The sequence below is a fragment of the Phacochoerus africanus genome, chromosome 16, assembly GCF_016906955.1.
Source record: "Phacochoerus africanus isolate WHEZ1 chromosome 16, ROS_Pafr_v1, whole genome shotgun sequence".
Taxonomy (NCBI): Eukaryota; Metazoa; Chordata; class Mammalia; order Artiodactyla; family Suidae; genus Phacochoerus; species Phacochoerus africanus.
This window is the reverse complement of record NC_062559.1, coordinates 16,079,595-16,098,793: the sequence shown is the minus strand read 5'-3', so window position 1 is coordinate 16,098,793 and position 19,199 is coordinate 16,079,595. Positions and strand designations below refer to the sequence as shown.

The 19,199-nt window shown below is 40.2% G+C and overlaps 1 protein-coding gene across 3 annotated transcripts in view; it reads right to left on the bottom strand.

Moving 5' to 3' along the window:
- The window catches only part of CHCHD3 (coiled-coil-helix-coiled-coil-helix domain containing 3), a 276,415-nt gene that overhangs the window by 207,390 nt on the left and 49,826 nt on the right, over positions 1–19,199 (bottom strand). For all 3 annotated transcript variants that reach the window (XM_047763786.1, XM_047763784.1, XM_047763785.1), the window contains exon 3: positions 6,312–6,393. In XM_047763786.1, the coding sequence (XP_047619742.1) occupies positions 6,312–6,393 (82 nt within the window). The remainder of the gene's footprint in view (positions 1–6,311; positions 6,394–19,199) is intronic.

Sequence of the window (19,199 nt, the reverse complement as noted above, 5' to 3'; positions counted from 1 at the left end):
AAAGGCGAAATTCAAATGCCAAAGGTCAGAGGTCAAAAGTAGTCACATTTTTCTTGCTGTCAGAGACTGACTTTTGGAGGTAGGACACAGGAGAGAGGTAAATCACATTTTAAAAGTCTACATTCAATCTGTAGCATATTACATCCATGCCGTATTGGCCTGCTAGAGTTATAACACATTATGGTCAGCTATAATCCTAACGGACCAACAGAGTATCAGAGCAAAAGCAGACTGCTGACATGGGCATTTAATTTGCTCTTCACTCCCAACACATCAAACAACGATTCCATCCATTAGATGCTGTGATAAGCAAAACTATAATTCCAAACTAGACCCAACAATTTTAGTGTATGTACTAACATTATGACAGTATTTGGGGGGCATCAAATCAGTCAAGATTCTCATAAAACAGGATCAGATCTGAGATAAATGGAGTTGAGATTCCATGGTTAAATGTTTTTTAGAAAGGAGAATATCACACGTACAATCACAGTGCTGCATCATCACTGTGGAGACACATACAATTGTAGTGCTTGCAATTAGCTGCATCACCACTGTGGAAACTAGTAGAAACTACTAGTAGAAACTGTCTCCTCGGAAGTTACTTTAATTGGGCCATATCTACATATTAGATTTAGGAAGCAGAAACAAAGGAGTTCAGGTAAATTTTAAATGACCTTATGAAATTCTTCAGATTACATGATTTCTGAATGGGTTCAAAACGTGTGTGACATGATCAGTCAGAGATGCTGTAAGAGGGCTTCTGCATTAGGTGGGAGATGAAGCCGACACTCATGAAGTCACGTCCAAGAGAGGTTATGGTCCAGTGTGTACACAGACAGTATTGACGAAATACAGGTCCAGGACCCTCTTTGTCCTCGTTTCCACATACCTGAAACCATCTCACTCTTGATATCTGCCAGGAAGCAGTCCTGCATACCTGTCATAGCTTGCACATAAACATCAAAATTTGCAAAACTGGTGTCAAAAGTCTGGATAAATTCTAGGAACAGCACCTGGAATTAAGCATTAACGAATGCTGTGTCGCCAAAGTTCTGATGGCACAGAGTATACTACTATGTGGAAAAACACAGATATCAAGATCCTGAGTCACAGGGCAATGTAGAAAAATCAGACTCAATATCAACAGGTTTTGAGAGTCCCTTAACCCTGGTTTCTGACTATCAACACTACTGACATTTTGGCCCAGATAATTCTTCGTGGGGGGTGAGGGGGGTGCTATCCAGTGCATTACAAAATGTTTAGCAGCACCCCTGGCCTCTACCCACTAGATGCCCATAACACCTAACAAGTTGGGACAGCCAAAAATGTCTCCAGACATTGCTGTATGTCCCCTGGAAACCAAAATCTCCCCCAGCTGACATGAGTGCCTTAACCTATTCATTTTACATACATTTTCCTTTCTATGAACACACAAGTGATACAATTTAAAAACTCAGTCAATCTTAATTAGCTCTTTCAATAAGAAAATTCTAAGAGGTAAACTATTCTGTTATTACTTGCAGCAAGTTTTTTCTTAGTGGTACATCAAATACAATGCGTATACGATAGCATGCTCAATTTGACAAAATTCAGCCACCAGCCATCCTTTCCCCTTGATCATGGAACTGAAGTCCTGAAGATGACTGCCTCCCCACTGTGTAACAGTTTTAATCGTATCCAGTACTTCCCCACCTCGTGGTTCTCTAGTCCTTCTTTGGATTCTTTTTGAACTAATATGCTTCTAAAAAATTCCTTGCTTTCCAAGTAGGCCAGAGTTAAGTTCCAGTCTTTCAACCAAAAAAACCTACCTAATCTGAAAGAAGATATTTCAGAATATTTACCTGCCATGTAATCCACTGACCTATTAAAAATGCTAGTGCTTCTGACAACTCGGCAGATAGGTAGAATGAACGGGGTATAGATGAAATAAGAACTGTTGAAACACTGATAGGTCATGGGGATTCACTGGATTCTTCTCGGTTTCTGAATGTGCTTTAAAGTAAGTCCATAATAAAAAGGTTAAAAATGACAAACATCCTATAAAAAAAAACATCACAATCGAAATGATTTCCAAAGTCCCTTCTGCACAAGTTGGACTTCTTACCTGTGCATAAGCCTAGGCCCCAATCTTAGGTGCTTGAGAAATAACCATAATTATGCACGCATTTAGGGTGAAAAGAGAAGATGTGTAAGCAGGGCATGTACAGGTGACAGTACCACAGCACAAGGGACCATTTTCTAACTGTTTACAAGGCTTTACTCAATTAAGGCAACGATACAGTCATCTATGAACGCTTTGTTTCTCCATAAAGTTGCTTTTAAAAGACTGCACAGGAGTTCCCATCCTGGCACAGCGGAAACAAATCTGACTTGGAGCTATGAGGTTGCAGGTTCGATTCCTGGCCTCACGCAGTGGGTTAAGGATCTGGCATTGCTGTGAGCTGTGGTGTAGGTCGCAGACGAAGCTCAGATCCTGCATTGCCATGGCTGTGGTGTAGACTGGCAGCTGTAGCTCCAATTCGACCCCTAGCCTGGGAACCTCCATATGCCGCTAGTACAGCCCTAGAATGCATGCATGCATGCATGCATGTGTGCATAAATAACTGACTGCACAAAAAACTTCCATAATGTTTTTTTCTAAAGTTTCTTCTCTGGTTGAAAAAAAATAGAAAAAAAAAGTTAAAATAGCTATTGATTCTTCTAAGAACTATCATAGAGATAAACACACTTTTTGCCAAGATTTGACAGCTGGAAGTTTTCATGAAGAAGGCTTCAAACAAAACATTTTTTTAAAAGAAAAAAAACAATAAAGAAAGGCTGTACCACCCTCTGCTCTCCTTACGGGTGTCAGAAAATACATTCTTTATCAATAATCATTTGTCCCAGGTTACGGCGAGGCTGCCAACCCCAGTTCACATGAGATATGAAATTGGCTCACTGGCACCTTTTATTCATCTCATCTGCCCTTTAGCTTTCACAGAGCAGGGGAGAACACATGGGAGCTGAGTAACAAAGGAGGGGAAAGAAAATCCCACCATAGTGAGAATTACTGTAACAAAAGGAAGACAAAAAATCCTATGTGAAATATAATAAGCAAAGTAAACATGATAGTCTAACGAAAAGAATCATCCTTATTAAAATAAAATTCAATTAAAAATAATAAAATTTCAAAGACAGGGAATTCTACCATAACATATTGATTTTCTTCGCTTCTTAATGAAAATGGTCTGAATTTTTTTTGAATATTTAAACTTTACTATCTAATTATATACTCCATCAACCTAACCCAATTAAATAATTATAAAGTGCTGTGTGGGAAACTATTGAACTATGTGTAGACCCTTTTAGCAGTACTAATTACATCTTGATTTTAAAACCCTAAGCCATGAGCTCTTAAAGACTTAAACATAAGACATGACACCATAAAATTCCTAGAAGAGAACATGGGCAAAATATTCTCGACATCACCATACAAATGTTTTCTTAGGTCAGTCTTCTAAGGCAACAGAAATAAAAACAAAAATAAATAAATGGGACCTAACTGAACTCACCAGTTTCTGCGCAGCAAAAGAAACCATAAAGAAAACAAAAAGACAACCTACAGAATGGCAGAAAGTAGTTGCCAACAATGCGACCAACAAGGGCTTAATCTCCAAAATATACAAACAACTCGAACAACTCAACAGCAAAAAAACAAACAACCCAATTGAAAAATGGGCAGAAGAACTAAACTGACATTTCTCCAAAGACATACAGATGACCAGCAGGCACATAAAAAAAATATTCAACATCACTAATTATTAGAGAAATGCAAATCAAAACTATAATGAGGTACCACCTCACACCAGTCAAAATGGCTGTCACCAGTAAGTCTACAAATAACAAATGCCAGAGAGGGTGTGGAGAAAAGGGAACCCTCCTTCACTGTTGGTGGGAATGTAAAAAACTGGTATGACCACTATGGAAAACAGTATGGAGGTTCCTCAGAAAAGTAAACACAGAATTACCACATGATCCAGCAATGCCACTCCTGGGCATATATCCAGACAAAACTTTCATTCAAAAAGACACATGCACCCCTATGTTCTTTGCAGCACTATTCACAATACCAAGATAATGAAGCAACCTAAATGTCCACCAACAGATGAATGGATTAAGGTGTGGTACATATACACAATGGAATCCTCAGCCATAAAAAAGAGTGAAATAATGGCACTGAGAGTAACACGGATGCAACTAGAGATTCTCATACTAAGTGAAGTCGGTCAGAAAGAGAAAGGCAAATACCCTATGATATCACTTACATGTGGAATCTAAAATTTGGCACAAATGAACCTCTCTACAAAACAGAAACGGACTCACAGACATAGAGAGCAGGCTTGTGGTTGCCAAGGGGGAGGGTGGAGGGAGTGGGTGGACTGGGAATTTGGGGTGAGTAGATGCAAACTGTTACATTTAGAATGGATAAGCAATGACCTCCTACTGTACAGTACAGGAAACTATATCCCGTCTCTTGGGATGGACCATGAAGGAAGATGATATAAGAAAGGAAATATATACATATGTATGACTCGGTCACTTTACTGTACAACAGAAACTGATACAACATTGTAAATCAAGTATGTTTTAATAATTTTTTAATTTGAAATAAGTAGAAATGTATAACTGTAAAATCAACACTTAAATTTAAATATATATATATATATATATAAAACTCTATGCCATGGGCTTTCTCTCATTTCCTCAGAAAATGGCGGCCTTAACCTAAAACTCATGCCCTGTTCCCAATGTTTCAGGCAAGATGGACCTAGCTTATCGCTTCATCAAAAGAGAAAAAATATTGCAGAGTATTATAAAACCTCCCACTTTAGAGATGAAATATTTACGGCCCAAATAGGTTAAACTATATGCTGAAGGTCCTATGGCCAATGAAGAGTAGAATCCAATTCAAGGATTCTTTACATTTAGCTCTCTCTCAAACAAACCAGTTAAGCAGTCCCTCACACACACACACTCACACACAGCATCTACTGGGGTCAGTCACTGTGCCTGTGAAAGATATTCACATGACCATACAATGATAAAGCTTTGTGCTACAGCACAGATGGGAAACATAGGACCATCTTGTATTAAGATGTATTCCCGTATTTTTATAAATGAGCATATAGTCTTTAAAAAGTAGTACTTTTACCCCCCAAAGAATTATCTATGCTGTTTGAATGTTTCTTTTTTTTTTTCAGTTTATAGCTTTCCAGCATCATTTTGAATCAGCACATAAGGATCTACTTGACTCTCTAATACTACGTTGTAGGCGAGTACCATAATTGAATATTCATCCAGTCCCCCACGATGGGCATTTGGATTGCTTCTAGCTTTCTATAACACAAACATTTCAATGAGAATTCTTTTAGCTATAATGTTTGTAGAAGTAGAAATAACGACAACAATAATATAGAAGGAGGTACATAGATTGGAGTTCCCATCATGGCTCAGTGGAAACAAATCTGACTAGTAACCATGAGGACACAAGTTCGATCCCTGGCCTTGCTCAGTGGGTTAAGGATCCGGCATTGCTGCGAGCTGTGGTGTAGGTCACAGCCTCGGCTCGGATCCCAAGTTGCTGTGGATATGGCGCAGGCCAGCAGCCACAGCTCCAATTCTACCCCTAGCCTGAGAACCTCCTTATGCAGCAGGTACAGCCCTAAAAAGACAAAAAAAAAAAAAAAAGTAGGTACATAGAAAAAAAAATCTAGAGAAATAAAATGTTCAAGAGTGGTTATCTCTGTAGGATGAAATTATGGATTTTGTTTTTTTCAGTCTTATAAATGTCTGTAATGTCTTTGTTTTTAAGTGAGCATATTATACTAAATGACATTACTTACTAACATGGGCACTGTGCATAACGTGACATTCATTATTAACTACAACACTGTTAACCTTAATATCCATAGTCGATAATATAATTTCCAACCATAAATACATTCATTAAAAGAAACTAGCCTGAGAAACGCCTGGAGAATCCTCAAGAACTGCCTCTCACACACTGAGCAAACAGGGCTCAGTTACTCATCCAAGTAAGAACAACTTTTCAAGAGAAAAAATGGTGACAATTGCATTTGGGAAGGGGGTAACCTAGGGCTTTAACAAGCACAACCCAAAACCAAGACCAGACATGTTCATGGATGCTCAGCACATTGTGAAGTCCAGCCGGGCACTACTAATGAGTCTTACTACAATCAGTCTCTCCAAAAATATTTCATAATTATGACAAATCCACCAAAATATGTCTCAAACATCATGAAACTCACCGTTTCTGATTTTCAGATTCCTTCTTGGCCTGCTCCAATGCCAGTTCCTCAGCCACTCTTCTTTTCAATTCTTCCTCAGAAACTAAACAATAAAGAAGGGAAGGAGAAAAAAATCAGTGACTTTAAAACAAAAGTATGAAAATACTCAGAAAATCAAAGCTGAAACTAGATCTTCATGGGCAAAGTCCTACCAGCTGGTCAGTGTCCTCTGGAACTACCTCAACACTGCAAAAAAGACCAATTAGTGCACTTTGGGAGTAATTTAATCAAGAGGTCTCTGACAACCTAGATACTTCCACACCTGCCAAAAGTTGTAATAAACTCAAGGAGCTGCTTCCTGCTCAGTGGGGACTGAGCCATTAAGTACAAATTCTTTAAAACGATGACAATTGCGTAGAGGCGGAGGAAAGGCTGTAAGGAAGGGAGTTCAGGGAGGAGAATGACATCAAAACATTCCCACTCTGATAAAGAAACGTTTTTAAAAATCACTTACTACACAAGGAAAATCATTTGTATTTACATTCATTTTTCCATGACTTATGAAAAAAGGGAACTTATGACGCATGAAAATTTTAAAACCATATTTTTTGGAAAACCTGTCATTCAAATTCAAGTGCCAACAATTGGAGAGAGAAACACAGAACAGTGCTGAGAACACGGCTGGAGCTTTCTAAATACCTGGTGACTTGATTTGAAACATCTGGTCTTTCCAATTAGAAGATTTTGTACAATATGTTTTGTAAGATTCTTAGAGCTATGATAGCAAATAAAATAGACAAATTTTACATACTCCTTAAAAGCCCTTCATAAGAAATAAGCAGAGGCTATTTCCTCTCCACTAGAAACCCACTACCCAAAATACACGACCAAAAAGCACCAGAAACACGTAAGATCTAGGAGTACAGTGGACCTAACCAGTATTTCATATGGTTGAGCCTATTAGATGGAAACTAGACAGTTCTGCCTCTGCTCTTCGATGATACTTTATTTGATAAGCTTCACATTATAAGCGCCTTGCCTCAGGGAATATGCAAGAAATGAATTACAACAAGATACCCAAAAACTTCAAAATTTAGCTGACATCAGGCAATGACAAAGTAAGTATACGAAAGGTCCTAAGATGTTTTCTCTAAATTGTGAACTCTCAGAAAACAACAATAGCATCAAAGGACACCATCAAGAAGGCAAAAAGACAATCCACAGAATGGGAGAAAATACTGGCAAATCATACAGCTGACAAGGGGCTTGTATCCAGAATATACAAAAAATTCTTACAACAAAATAACATGACAGTAAAAACAACAACAGAATTTTAAAATGGCAGAGGACATAAATAAGCATTTCTCTGAAGATATATAAATGGCCAACTGGAGTTCCTGTTATGGCTCAGAGGGTTAAGAACCCCGCTAGAATCCATGAGGATGGGGGCTGGATCCCTGGCCTTGCTCAGTGGGTTAAGGATCCAGCATTGCCACAAGCTGCAGCGTATGTCGGAGATGGAGGCTGGGATCTGGTGTTGCTGTGGTGAAGGCCGGCAGCTGAAGCGCCAATTCAATCCCTAGCCCAGGTCTTTCATATTCCACAGGAGTAGCCATAAAAAGAAGAAAAAATTAAAAAAATAAAATAAATGACCAATAATTACATGAAAAACTGTTCAAGAGCGTTCATCATTAGGAAAATGCAAATCAAAACCACATGAATTTACCAATTCAAACCCATTATAATAAAAAAAAAAGAACAAGTGTTGGTGAGAATGTGGAGAAATTCAAACTTTCATACATTGCTGGTGGGAATATAAAATGATGCAGTCACTATACAAATAGTTTGGCAATTTCTCAAAATGCTAAACATTTATGACCTTTTTTTTTGTCTCTTTGTCTCTTTAGGGGCGCACTCAAGAACCAGATCCAAGCTGTGTCTGCGACCTACACCACAGCTCATGGCAAGGCCAGATCCTTAACCCACTGAGCAAGGCCAGGGATCGAACACGCAACCTCATGGTTCCTAGTCAGCTTCGTTTTCCACTGCGCCACAACGGGAACTCCCCTGTATGATCTATTCATTCCAATGGCAGGTACTGTATTTATTCAGAATTGAAAACATATGTCTACATAAAAATTTGTATAGGAATATTTATGGCAGCATTTTTTGATATCCCAAAAGTGAAGACAACCTAAATGCCCATCAACTGATGCACAAATCAACAAAATGTAGCATATATCCATTCAGTGTGATATTATTCAGCCATAAATAGTCTTGAAGTATTAATATATACTATAACGTGGATGAATCTTGAAAACATTATGCTAAGTGGAAGAAGCCAGACACAAAAAGTTCCATGTTGTATACAACGACTAATATGAAATGTCTGGAAAAGGCAAATCCAAGCACAGAGGAAGTAAATTAGTGGTTGCCTGCGGCAGGAGGAAGTGGGGAAAGAAGAGTGACAGCTAAGGGTACAGGATTTCTTTGCGTTCGGCAGGGGTAATAGTGAAAATGTTCCAAAATTGGATCGCAATCTGATGGTGGCACCACTCTGTAAATACTAAAAAACCTAGTGCACTGGAGTTCCCGTCATGGCTCAGCAGAAATGACTCTGACTGGTATCCTTGAGGACTCGGGTTCAATCTCTGGCCTTGCTAAGTGGGTTAAGGATCCTGCGTTGCCATGAGCTGTGGTATGGAGCTCAGATCCCAAGTTGCTGTGGCTGTGGCACAGGCCGACAGCAACAGCTCTGATTAGAGCCTCAGCCCAGGAACCTCCATATGCCTCGGGTGCAGCCTTAAAAAGACCAAATTTAAAAAAAAAAAAAAAAAAACCCTACTCAACTGTACACTTTAGATGAGTTTATTTTATGGCATATTAAATGTATCTCAAAAAGCTGGAAGAAAAAGACGATGATATAAAGAGAAAGAATTTGGGCAAGGAATCAAAGAAAAGGAAAACTAGCTAAGGTCTGATCCCAGCTTGGCATCAACAATCTGGCAGACCTAAGAGAAGTTACTAGCCTCTCTGGGCAGCCGTCTTCTCAAAAGGCTGTTCTTAAATGGATGTTCTCCAGGGTCCCTTTGAACTACACACTACGCTGCTGTGTGCCCTCTCTCCTACTCCACGGTCTACAGCAGGAGAAACACCAGTCTCTGCTTTTGAAAAGGTCACACAAAATTTTACAATATTAAAAAAAAAAACTGGAACAGAAGTTCTCATCCTGGCTCAGCATAAACAAGTGTGACTGGTATCCATGAGGAAGCAGGTTCGGTCCTTGGCCTCGCTCAGCGGGTTAAGGATCCGGCGTTGCCATGAACTGTGGTGAAGCTCACAGACGAGGCTCAGATCAGGTGTTGCTGTGGCTGTGGTGGAGGCCAGCAGCTACAGCTCCAATTTGACCCCTAGCCTGGGAACCTCCGTATGCCTCAGGTGAGGCCCTAAAAAGACAAAAAAGAAAACAAAGAAAACCGGAACAGGGAATTGTTTGCATTCAGGCAAATCTTAAGACTTTTTTTCAGCATTAAAAGTTTAAAACAACACAAATCCCAGCAGAGAAATTACAGACAGTAATAGCTAAGCAAGGAGTCTGGATACAGTCTTTGTTTTTCTATTAGCTCTACTTTAGATAAATCAGTTAATCTACCCGAGCTTTAATTTCCTCATCCAAAAACAAGACCAGGCAGGTCACACAGGTGTCAGCTGGCTATGAAGTTCTAGGCTACGCACTCCACAAAGTGATGATTTTCACATTTTCACCTCCTCATAAACAAGCAAAACAACGTGGCACTACAATCAGGTTGTTCATGGCTGGTAGCTCTATTAGCAGCAAGAATGGAGACAAATACTTAACCCAATTAGTACCATCTCGTTAAACCACACTCTGAGGTGTAACATACCAGTTAGCATCAACACATAGTCAGGCTGTGTGTAAAATCACACCCATCCCCCTGAATTGCTTCCAATTATCACAGCAAAATTCTTCCCAGGCAAAAATCTAATTCTCAATCACAACTGAACTGAATTCCATTCAATAAAAACTAGGCTTTGGTAACACCTTGGTATACCAGGTCTAAGCATGAAGCAACAAGATCAGTTTTCTGAGCTGATGTGACATATCTTCAATAGTGAGTGCATAGTATGCCTCTTTCATAGGGCTGCCCATCAGGGGAAAAGCCAAAATCAGCAGTGAGTTTTTCATGATGACATGATAAACCTGAAGGGAATGGTAAGGACCCCCTTTCCAAATGGTCACCAGCTGGGAGACTGGGAAGGCAGCCATGCAGGAGAGACCACAAAGAAAGTGCACCTCTAAGACTTGTCTTCCTTCTCTCACCCACCTGCCTCTCAGATCAGCCAAGCCATGTTCCCTGGGGTGAGATGATAAATAGGTGGAGATAATGGTGGTATCACCCAGGTGGGCCCCCAGGGGAGGGAGAAAGGTGAGAGGAGGAAAGTGGCAGAGATGCAAAGGACAGGAAGCACTTGGGGCCACTAAAGAAGACACACCCAAGGGACTGGCTGGTCAGTCAAAGAACAGCTGTCTTTCCAAGGCCCTGGCTCTTTCTGGAACAGAAACACACACACACACACCAGCTGGAACAGAAACACACACACACACCCCGTCTGGAACAGAAACACAGAAACACACACACACACACGGGCTGGTCAGTCAAAGAGCAAGGCCTTGACACACACACACACACACACTGGAAGAGAAACACACACTGGAAAAGAAACACACACACACACACACACACAGGCTGGTCAGTCAAAGAACAGCTGTCTTTCCAAGGCCCTGGCTCTTTCTGGAACAGAAACACACACACACACATGCCCCCACCCTTTTGGGTCTCATGCCCAAGGTCACAGCTGAGAAAACAGCTACAATGGAGCTACAATCAAGACTTTAAAATAACAAAAGATAAAGCATGACCTAGCATAAAGAGTTTAAAATCTAAAAGAGCAATTCAAAGCCCAGGCAGGAATATAAACCAGTGTGGTAATGGGTCTTGAGCAAATCTAAGTTTCATGTTATTTGTTTTTAAATCAATAGAATACAGAAAGCAACAAGCTATTTCTCCTGATAGATCTGATCCAAAGTGCATAAGGGAAAAAGATACACCATTTGGAGACCACTATTTAAAACGGCCTTTCTGAAAACACTTTCCAGCTCTCAGGATCTGAACATTTTCTCAAATAAAACTGTTATTAAACTAAAAGGTCAGTGTTTCAGGATGGGCTACTTTAAGAGAAGCACAGGAAAGGCCAACTTTGCCTATTAGCACACTGAGTTTCCAAGCAGATCTTCAGGGACTGGCAAAGTTTGTGAAATGAGAAAAAGTTAAACGAGAAATTTTCAAGCCACATAAATCAGATTGGCCACAGAAATCTGCAAAACTCGTTCAGGCTCAGTAGGTATGGTTCCACTGCTCTCACATACAGACAACTTTCCTTTCGAAGCGTATTAAGACAAAGAGATGCTTTCTTCACATACTTGCACTCTGTAAAATATTCTCAGAAACCACTTTAATATTTTTTCTCAATGGCAGATTATCTTAATGAACACAAACACTGGCATTTTTGTCACTTCGGTATAGATGATATAACACTGACCATAAAACACGTGAGAAAAAAGCAAGCATTACAATTGCTTGGTTACAGCAAATCTGCCCTGAACCTTTTACTTGAAACCACTGAAAATAAGAAATATTTTTATTTAAAGCCACTCATGATTCCTAACAAATTTTTCTGTTTGGTTCTAGAAAACAACATTCTAAAGAACTATTTGGTTAGTCCAAAGAGTCTTCTTTACTGCCTCCCTAGCAATCTTTTGCCCCTCTTAGCCATATATTCTAAATTTCTAAGTTAAATTCTTAAGAAATTCTAAGAATTTCTAACTTCTAGTTTGGGTTCAGGATCAAACAACAAATTCCTAAGCTTTACTACCTGGTTCTTAGTATTCCTAGGAACTGTGAATGCCATGGTCTCATCTTCAGAGCAAACACAGCATGAATTCATTACACCTCACCCCTCTCCTCTGTTACATGACTTCTGTCCAAATTCTGTTTTCAGAAACTGGCTAAACAAAAAAAGACAGGGAAGAAGGGAAGGAGACACAATAACATATTAACAATACTTCCTTGAATGATGAACAGAAATGACTCCAAAAGATGAGATGACTGTATGAATGCCTCATCTACGAAAAAAACGAAAGACTGAAAATGCGACCATGATCTGAGACGTGCATAGACTCCCTGGACCTCAAGGGATATACCAATTTCCTTTATCGCTTTTTCCACTACGACGTTCACTCTCCTTCATTTTCTTGGCATAATCCTTACAATATAATTCCCTCCCCAATTACAGTATTTCTCAAACAATCTCGATAAGTTACTTAATAAAAATTACAGCTTGCCTCTTAGAAAAATGTCAGGTCCTCTGGGATTTTCCCTTTATTCTATTTCTCTTTCTGGTTTTACCATTTGCATATCACGTCCAATTTTATGAAGCCTATTATTTTCATTTGCTAGTTTAAAAACACGAAAGAAAACTATAAGATCTACTCTCAGAAGAAAATTAATGTATGTAATTGCATAACACAAGCAGATTTTAGATAAATACTGACTCTGCCAGGATTGAGATGACTGAGCCAAACACTACCCTATGATATAGCCAAATTAAATTTTCAGCTCTACAGAAATATCCATCAATCTTATAATTTCGATAAATTCATTAATACAAGAAGAACACTGATGGTTTAAAAAACAATAATGGAAGCATCCATGCACTCAGTGAAATACAACACACACACTATCAGAAGTAAATGATTCACAGCATGAGTTGCAGGATAAATCGTGTCCTGCTCCTTATCTTACAAAAGGTACAGGGTTTGATTAGGACAAGAGTCAAAAGATGATTAGAATAAATCTCAGGGGTTAGAAACGTGTTATAGCTTACCACGACCCCTTTGTGGCACCACCTAGTTAGCAGACAAATGTGATTTAAACACACACACACACAATATAAGGATGCCAATATTAGGCTGAGAATTACATTCACGATCACCTTAAGGATAACATGTAATAAGACTGCCTTCAAAAAAATGCCATCTGTCTAGATACCTGGCAGGGTAACAGACACCACTTACATATTAAAGCTAATGATGATGTTAGAATGAAAACCCTTAACTGCACATTCATAACCATAAATATCGAATCAGAAGGCACTGTGTTACAAAGAATTTGGCAACCTAAACATTAACTGCATCAAGTTAATGGGTTTTGGGGTGGTATTATTGCTCCATCAGGATTTATATACCTTCGTAAGTTTCTAATTTGAATGGCATGATATGCAAATAATGTCCATTTTACTGTGTGCTTCACAACAAGTACTCCTAGAAACCACCTCCACGTTCCATTCCACGTGAAAACAAACATTAATACCGGGCTGCAGAGGCTGTATAGCAACAGACAAGCTCATCATTCATATTCTACAGTTTCCACATTTTTAAGTAGACAATTCATAAAACTAGTATTGAAAATCAGATACACCTAGTATTTCATGTCTTAATATCCTGAATAATAGTTGTAAGACCTCACAAAGCCTCTAGGAAAATAAGATCTATAATTTAAATTAAAAAATAATAATTACCTCTGGATATTGCTTTTTGATGCATAGCTTAATTTTTTTTGTTTGTTTCGCAAATGGATGTATTTTGCTCACTGGAGATAAAACTATAAATTCAACAGCATTAAGTCTCGAACTCCAAATGAAGTACCAAAGCCACTCAGACCTGTTTCTCTTTCTTTCCAATAGTGTTGACTGTAGCCTCACTGAAAGGCTTCTCCACAAAGACTCATGACACACAAAGACCAAGCTGGAAGTCAAAGGGGTTCCCACCCAGTCCTGGTTTCACATACAATTCGTTTTTGTGATGTTGCTCAAAAGCACATCACTGCTTTAGGCTGTGGCTGTCTCCTCTGTAAACCAAGAGCCCAAACTAGAAACTAACAGCTGTCCCCTTACACCACTGTGTTAAACGGGGGCCTCCACTTTCCCGACAAGTCCGCTAACATGAAGGTGAAGGAATAATATGATCTATCACTTTTTTTTTTTTCGGTCTTTTCAGGGGTGCACCCGTGGCATATGAAGGTTCCCAGGCTGGGGGTCTAATCGGAGCTACAGCTGCCGGCCTACTCCAGAGCCACAGCAACTCAGGATCCGAGCCGCATCTGCAACCTACACCACAGTTCACCGCAACACCGGATCCTTAGCCCACTGAGCAGGGCCGGGGATCAAACCCACAACCTCATGGTTCCTAGTCGGATTCATTTCTCCAGTGCCATGACGGGAACCCCGATTCGATCATTGACACACATGCTGACAGTTTTCTCCCTTGAAGCAACATTTTGCTCATTTGGAAAAACTGTCCATCAAATACTGACCCTGAGAACTACCAAACACAGGCTCTAGGCTTTATAGACAAAGCAAGAATAAGGGGGAGGGAAGGAAGGGCAGGGCGGCCCAGGGAGCAACACTGTGCAGCCTTCATTAGGCACAGAGCAGATGTTCAATAAAAACATGTTTAATTGTTGGTGGAGTCCAACATCAGTCACTGGGTGAAATAAGTCATCAACTTGGGGATGACTTTCTTCTTCTAAAGCATAACACACACACTGCAAAATTACACACAAGTTAAGTAGAAAGTGCAAACTGCCACTCAAAAAAGAACTCAAGGAGTTCCAGTCGTGGCTCGGTAGCAACGAACTATTACAGGGATGCACGATGGGTCCCTGGCCTCGCTCAGTGGGCTAAGGATCCAGCATTGCCATGAGCTGCAGTGTAGGTCGCAGACGTGGCCCAGATGCCAAGTTGCTGTGGCTGTGGTGCAGGCCAGCAGCTGCAGCTCTGATTTTGACCCCTAGCCTGGGAACCTCCATATGCCATGGCTGGGGCCCCAAAAAGACCAAAAAAAAAAAAGAGCAGGAACTCCAGACGTGTACCTGCCTTCTCCCCACCTCTCCAGGCCACTGCCACCACCAGCACCAGGTTTCTACTCCTAGACACTCTGGAACAGAAAACTGAACAACCACTACCCAAAGTGTATTATTTATAAAAGACAGAAGGGTGTGAATTCATCATAAGCTTGACTACACTGACTGTAAGATTCGCTAATGTTTAAGCTCAGTTTTCTGTTCTCTGGTCGATCAAATGAAGTTACTTTTATTTTTGTTTGTTTAATTAATTTCTCCTAAATCAAGTCACCTCTAGGAATATCCAAACTAAGGAAATAATCCATTCCCAAGGCAGTAAATCCACACTGACTTAACCCTATGCTAGGCTTTATATGAGATGAAGACATACAGTCCCCACCATTAAGGAAATTATAGTCTGAGTTAGTAAAATTGTGCTTTGGGGGTTTAGTTTTAACAAAACTTACCACAGTGGGCTATAGTCATGGAATATTTCAAAAAGGAGGTGGAGGAGCAGCAGGGACCTACATCAGAGAGATGGAAAAGAAGCCAAAACAAAGCTCGTTTGTAAGAAAAAAAGAAACAGAAGGGTAAATTATTCTCAGTTGTTGAGGAACTCTGGAAATTAGGCAGGAGTTTGGATAAGAACTGTTAAGAGATAGGGCACCACGGACAGCTGTTACAAAATGAAAACAAGGAGTTGCCGTCATGGCTCAGCAGCAAACGAATCCGACTAGGAACCATGAGGTTGCAGGTTCGATCCCTGGCCTCGCTCAGTGGGTTAAGGATGAGGCGTTGCCATGAGCTGTGGTGTAGGTCACAGACACGGCTCGGATCTGGCGTTGCTGTGGCTCTGACATAAGCTGGCAGCTGTAGTAGCTCTGATTAGACTCCTAGCCTGGGAATCTCCATATGCCACGGGTGCAGCCCTCGAAAAGACAAGAGACGGAAAAATTTTTTTTAAAAATGAAAATAATGCAACGAAATACGGTATTATAGGAAGTAATATCTGGCAAAGATGTGCAGATGAACTGGAGGGAAAGGGCAAAGTAGAGAGCAGATCTCAAAGGGCAGTGTCATCCTCTGCCCCCGCCCCCCAGCAGAATCACACGGAACTTGTTAGAGATGCAAATGTTTCAGCCCCACTCCAGATCCACAAATCAGAAACCCTGGGTCTGGGGCCAACAATCTGTGTGCTAACAAGCCCACCAGGTTTGGGATGCTGGCTCAAATTTGAGAGAAGCTGGCATAAGGTGATGAGGACCGGAACTAGGACACCGGCCATAAAGACGGAGTCTAAGACACATGGGCCTTCATGGGAAAAACTGATCATCTGTGACCCACTGAGAGACAAAAGAGAAAGAAGTCAAAGGTGTACCCAGATGCCAGAAAATTAATACCCACGATGGTCAATTAAAGAAAGAAGGAGAAGCTGTTTGGGGAAGAAAAATAATGAGTTCAGTTTCAGACATACTCATTTGAAAGCAATGGCAGAATCACCACATGGAATTGAGGGAATTAGATATTTGAACCTGAAATTCAGATTTGATTTGAGACTTGGCTGGAAATGCTGATTTGGGATTGACTGTTACAGATCTGAGTCAGTGAATTCTCCTGGGAGGGGAAAAAGTGTAAAGAGGAAAAAGTAGAAGGCTAAGGAATAGGCCTTAAAAATTCGTCAAATGACGGAGGGGCGTGAGGAAGAACATCATTAGGAACGAAGACGAAACGGAATGGAAAGGAAGAAACGAACCAAGGTACCATGTGCGGATAAACAGAAATGATAAACAGAGCTCATCTCATGTGTCCATTCTGATCAGCTGGCAGCAGCGGCCGGGGTGCTGTGTGTAGGACTCCAAGGCCTAGTCCAGGTTCAGTGAATTAACGTCTACCCTGGGCCCGGGACGAAGATTTGGCAGCATGGTTTACAATGACCTATGGAGTGCACGGAAATCAGATTGTCTGGGCATCAGAAATCAGTGGGAAAAGAACAACAGGCAGCAATTATAGGCCTCTCTTCACCAAGTTTAGAAATGAAACAAAAAGGAACGAGGTGGAAAAATTATTAATAAAAGATGATTTTGCAAATGGTGGAGATCCGTGCATATTTGAACGGGCAGTCATAATCAATAATCTGCAACTAAATTATAAAGGATGGATGAATGCCAGTTGTTGCTGCTCAAAAGTAATTCAGAGAACATAAAGTATACATTACTCACAAAGATCTGGCTGTACAGTACTATGGACCAATTAACATTTACATATCATATTCTAGTCCCCACTCCTAATTACCACGCTGAGGCAAGCAAAGTTCAGAGCATATTTTTTTAAACATACATTTTATAACAGTGAAACAGAGTGGACAAGCCTACTTTCATGTGCTAAAAAAAGCTTTAACCAAGACTAATGTCCTTACCTAAATAATTTGCTTTGGTAAATAGAAAGTCAAACACCACTCCAATACTTAGAGTCATAAATCATTCCTCCTTCTTCCTATTGTTATAAACGAGTGTGTGCTTTTCAGCAATAAAAACTGTATTTTATCCAAAAATCCATTAATCACTAATAAAAATTCCTAAATTCAACTAAAATATTTACCACCTCAAACTCTGACCAACACTATTTTCGAAGGGAGATTTGAAAGGCATTTTTGCACATAAAGTCCAAGGAAAACAAAAGACTCAGAAGTCTGAAAATAAAATCTATCTTCTCATCTACCTAACTTTCTACAGCCCTGGGAAATGTCAACTAACCAAAAATCTCAGGACTTTTCTTCTTTTCAATGAAAACAGAAGTTCTGACCCAATTATGGCCCTTTTTATATGGAAAAAAACACTAGAGTCCTATTCTAGATACTGACTCACTATTAAGCAGAGGATCACACAGTCAGACCCCTGGGCTTCATTTATAGCCCACTATGGCTGAGACGACAAAAAGGACCTATTTAACTCAGGAGATAATCACTGCAGAATACCTTCTCCTGGGAAGTTTTAAACAAAGCAATTCAGATTTTACACCCATGCTTCATTCATATTTTATTTATGGTTATTCAAATATATTAAAACTATGAGACAGCATAATACATACTGGTGTAATATTTTTCATTAAACTACAGTGCAATACCTTGAGCTCTGTACTTTTTAATTAATTCACATGTGATAATTAAGTCAGTTTTTTTTTGTTTGTTTTTTTTTTTTTTTTTTGCTTTTTAAGGCCTCACCTGCAGCATATGGAGGCTCCCAAGATAGGGGTCAATTCAGAGCTGCAGCTGCCAGCCTACACAACAGCCTCAGCAATGCAGGATCTGAGCCACGTCTGCGATCTACACCACAGCTCATAGCAACCTGCCTGGATCCTTAACCCACTGAAGGAGGCCAGGGATCAAACCTGCATCCTCATGGATCCTAGTTAAGTTCATTACTGCTGAGCCGCAATGGGAACTCCAAGTCAGCTTGGAGTCAAAGTGTATCCGCAGCCCTGTTATTTTTTCCTTCACCTAATGAATATTCACCTATTTTCATAAGACACTATTTCAATACAGTTGTAAGTGGTCATTATCTCTAATAAAACAAAAATAATTGTCTGTGAAGAACTGTGGAAGCTCTGTGAATTCACTGATCACAGATGACTTTGCCACCTTTAAGACACAAGACTGTGCAAAAGAATTTCCAGAACAGAAGTTCTCATCATGGCTCAGAGGTAACGAACCCTACCAGTATTCATGAGGACTTGAGTTGGATCCCTGGCCGAGCTCAGTGGGTTAAGGATCCGGCATTGCCGTGAGCTGTGGTGTAGGTCGCAGACGCGGCTCGGGTCCCAGGCTGCTGTGGCCATGGTGTAGGCCAGCACCAATTCAACCCCTAGCCTGGGAACTTGCATTAAAAAAAAAATTCAAGAACAAAGGCCTGTCCTTTCCTGAATTAAAATG